At 40.7% G+C, this 2,191-nt stretch overlaps 1 protein-coding gene across 2 annotated transcripts in view; it reads left to right on the top strand.

Annotated features, from left to right (window-relative positions):
• The window catches only part of LOC103363883 (RNA-binding protein with multiple splicing-like), a 51,047-nt gene that overhangs the window by 27,156 nt on the left and 21,700 nt on the right, over nucleotides 1-2,191 (top strand). For both annotated transcript variants that reach the window (XM_008290831.1, XM_008290832.1), the window contains exon 3: nucleotides 631-669. In XM_008290831.1, coding sequence (XP_008289053.1) covers nucleotides 631-669 — 39 coding nt within the window. The remainder of the gene's footprint in view (nucleotides 1-630; nucleotides 670-2,191) is intronic.

Below are 2,191 nucleotides of genomic sequence, written 5' to 3'. Positions count from 1 at the left end.
TATTGTATTATTTTCACAATTGTGTTCTGCTTACAGAAAAAAGTCTTAATTCACATGTTGACTGCAAAAAACAAACAACTAGTTTTTGCTATATTAAAAACAGAAAATGATGTAATTTACAGTTTTTTGCATTTTATGAACATTCTGTGTTTCTAAATTTTTATTTTATATTTTTTCTTGTTTTCACAATTTTGTTCTGGTTATAGAAAAAAGGTATTAATTTACATGGTAGCTGTAAAAAAAATTATGTATTTTCTGTATTTTTACCAACAGTAATTTGCTGCTTTGTCGTGTGTGACTGGTATATTTACATCTGTAGTTTTTTTTTTTTACAGAGGATAGCCTTTATTTTCACCATTTTTATTTAAACTTTTTTTTTCAGTTTTTGACTATATTTCACTGTTTTTTACACCCTTGCTCCTCAATATATAACAATCTGTCCAGTCTGTATGAACACAGTTTATTATTGGGTGATATTTTACTGTAGAATCATCATTTAACTGCTCAAGAGTTTAGTTTACAGGACTGACGTGTTGTTGCTGGTGTTTGCTGTAATATTAGAGGAGCATTTAGATGCACTTTAGCTTTAGTTTTTCCACAGTTCTGACGTTGTCTTTGTGTTCGTTTCAGGGCTACGAGGGCTCCTTGATCAAACTCACTTCGAAGCAGGTAAACGTCTTGTTACGCAACCTCTTTCCCACCAAACATTCCTCCTGCGTGCTGCTTTCTTTCCCTCTCGCTGTTATCGGCACATGAAGGATTAGCAGCCTTTAGTCAGGAAGTATCTTTAACAGAGAGAAAAAAGAGGAGTTAGAGGAGTTAGGAGAGGAGGGGGAAGGGAGACGGCGTTGCACCGACTTGCCTTTGGCAGTCGGCGGAGTGCTCGCGGCCGTGGACCGTCGGCTCTGGTGGGACGACGGGGATGTGGAGGGAAGGAATCCAGAGAAGCCGACGGTTTGACGGGTCGGGCCTCCGGGGGGCTGCAGACGAGCTCAGCTGGCAGGTGTCCACAGCTCAGCAGCTTCACGTCTTATTAGCTCGTTACAGCGCTCGTTAGGAGGCTTCAGGGCGGCCTGGACCGAGCCTGATACCTCCAGAACAAAGCAGAGTCAGAACACGTGGAAACATCAGGACGCACTTTGTTTCTGTGAAGGTTTCATAGAGAAGGTGTCACTTAAACCTTCCTCCTCCTCCTCCTCCTCCTCCTCTTTCTCTTTGTTTTGCTAATGACAATAAATCAATCGATCGGCCCGGCCCGGCCCGGCCCGAGGACCAGCAGCCATCTCCATATATAGCAGCAGAGCCTTTCTATTTATATTCCTGCTGCGCTTCCTCCTCCTGACGTCTTCACTTCGCCTTTTTTTCTTTCTTTTCTTTCCTTTTCTTCTCCTCGCTCTGCAAAATTCCCACAACCCTCGACTGCTGCTGCAGATCAGAGGCGGCGTCGCGACCCCACGGGACCGACGTGTTCCGAGCTTGTTCTGTTGTTGTTGTTTTTTTTTTTTTACCTCCTCCACAGCATCCACACATGCAAACAGCAGCAGAGCTCTTTTGTCAGTCAGACACCTGACAGCCTCACCTGTACCGACGTTCAGCCAGAATGTAAAACACGGAACAGAGACGCCAACACGCACCACTGACAGGATAACTGATAACCGGACAAAACAGAACATCTATAGTTTATGGTTATTTGTTCTTTTGCAGCCGTTTACACTAAAATGACACCATTTCTACTCGATTTAAAACAGAAAACGGAGCATTTTAAGGTCGTTTATGTCGTAAAACTACAGACAAAATTCTAAATCAATTAACATTAATTGCACATTGACTGTTTACAATGTGTGACCATAAAATGACTCAGATTTAATGTATTTGAATCAGCTGAAAACATCATTACTTTACACATATTTGCCTTGATTTTTGCTGTTCATACAGTTTGTGAACGTCACAGTATTTCACTGTTTTTAAGGTGTTTTTTCTGGAACTCTTGCTGGCAGATTTTTACCGTTATTTAGGAGATTTGTTTTTTCAAAGTATTCAACTTTCTGCTAATTTGTTTTGGGTGCCAGATAATCTGTCTCCCTAAAATTTCTTGCTTCTTGTCATAAAGTGCAATAAATTACTGTAAAAGTAAAGCTGAAACAGAAGTGTTCTGTTTCACCAAAAAAATTATTAAAAACTGTAAAATTTG

Source organism: Stegastes partitus, unplaced genomic scaffold (genome assembly GCF_000690725.1).
Source record: "Stegastes partitus isolate 25-593 unplaced genomic scaffold, Stegastes_partitus-1.0.2 Scaffold698, whole genome shotgun sequence".
Lineage (NCBI taxonomy): Eukaryota > Metazoa > Chordata > Actinopteri > Pomacentridae > Stegastes > Stegastes partitus.
Note: the sequence above shows the minus strand (reverse complement) of the source record. Positions and strands in the feature narration are given on the sequence as shown.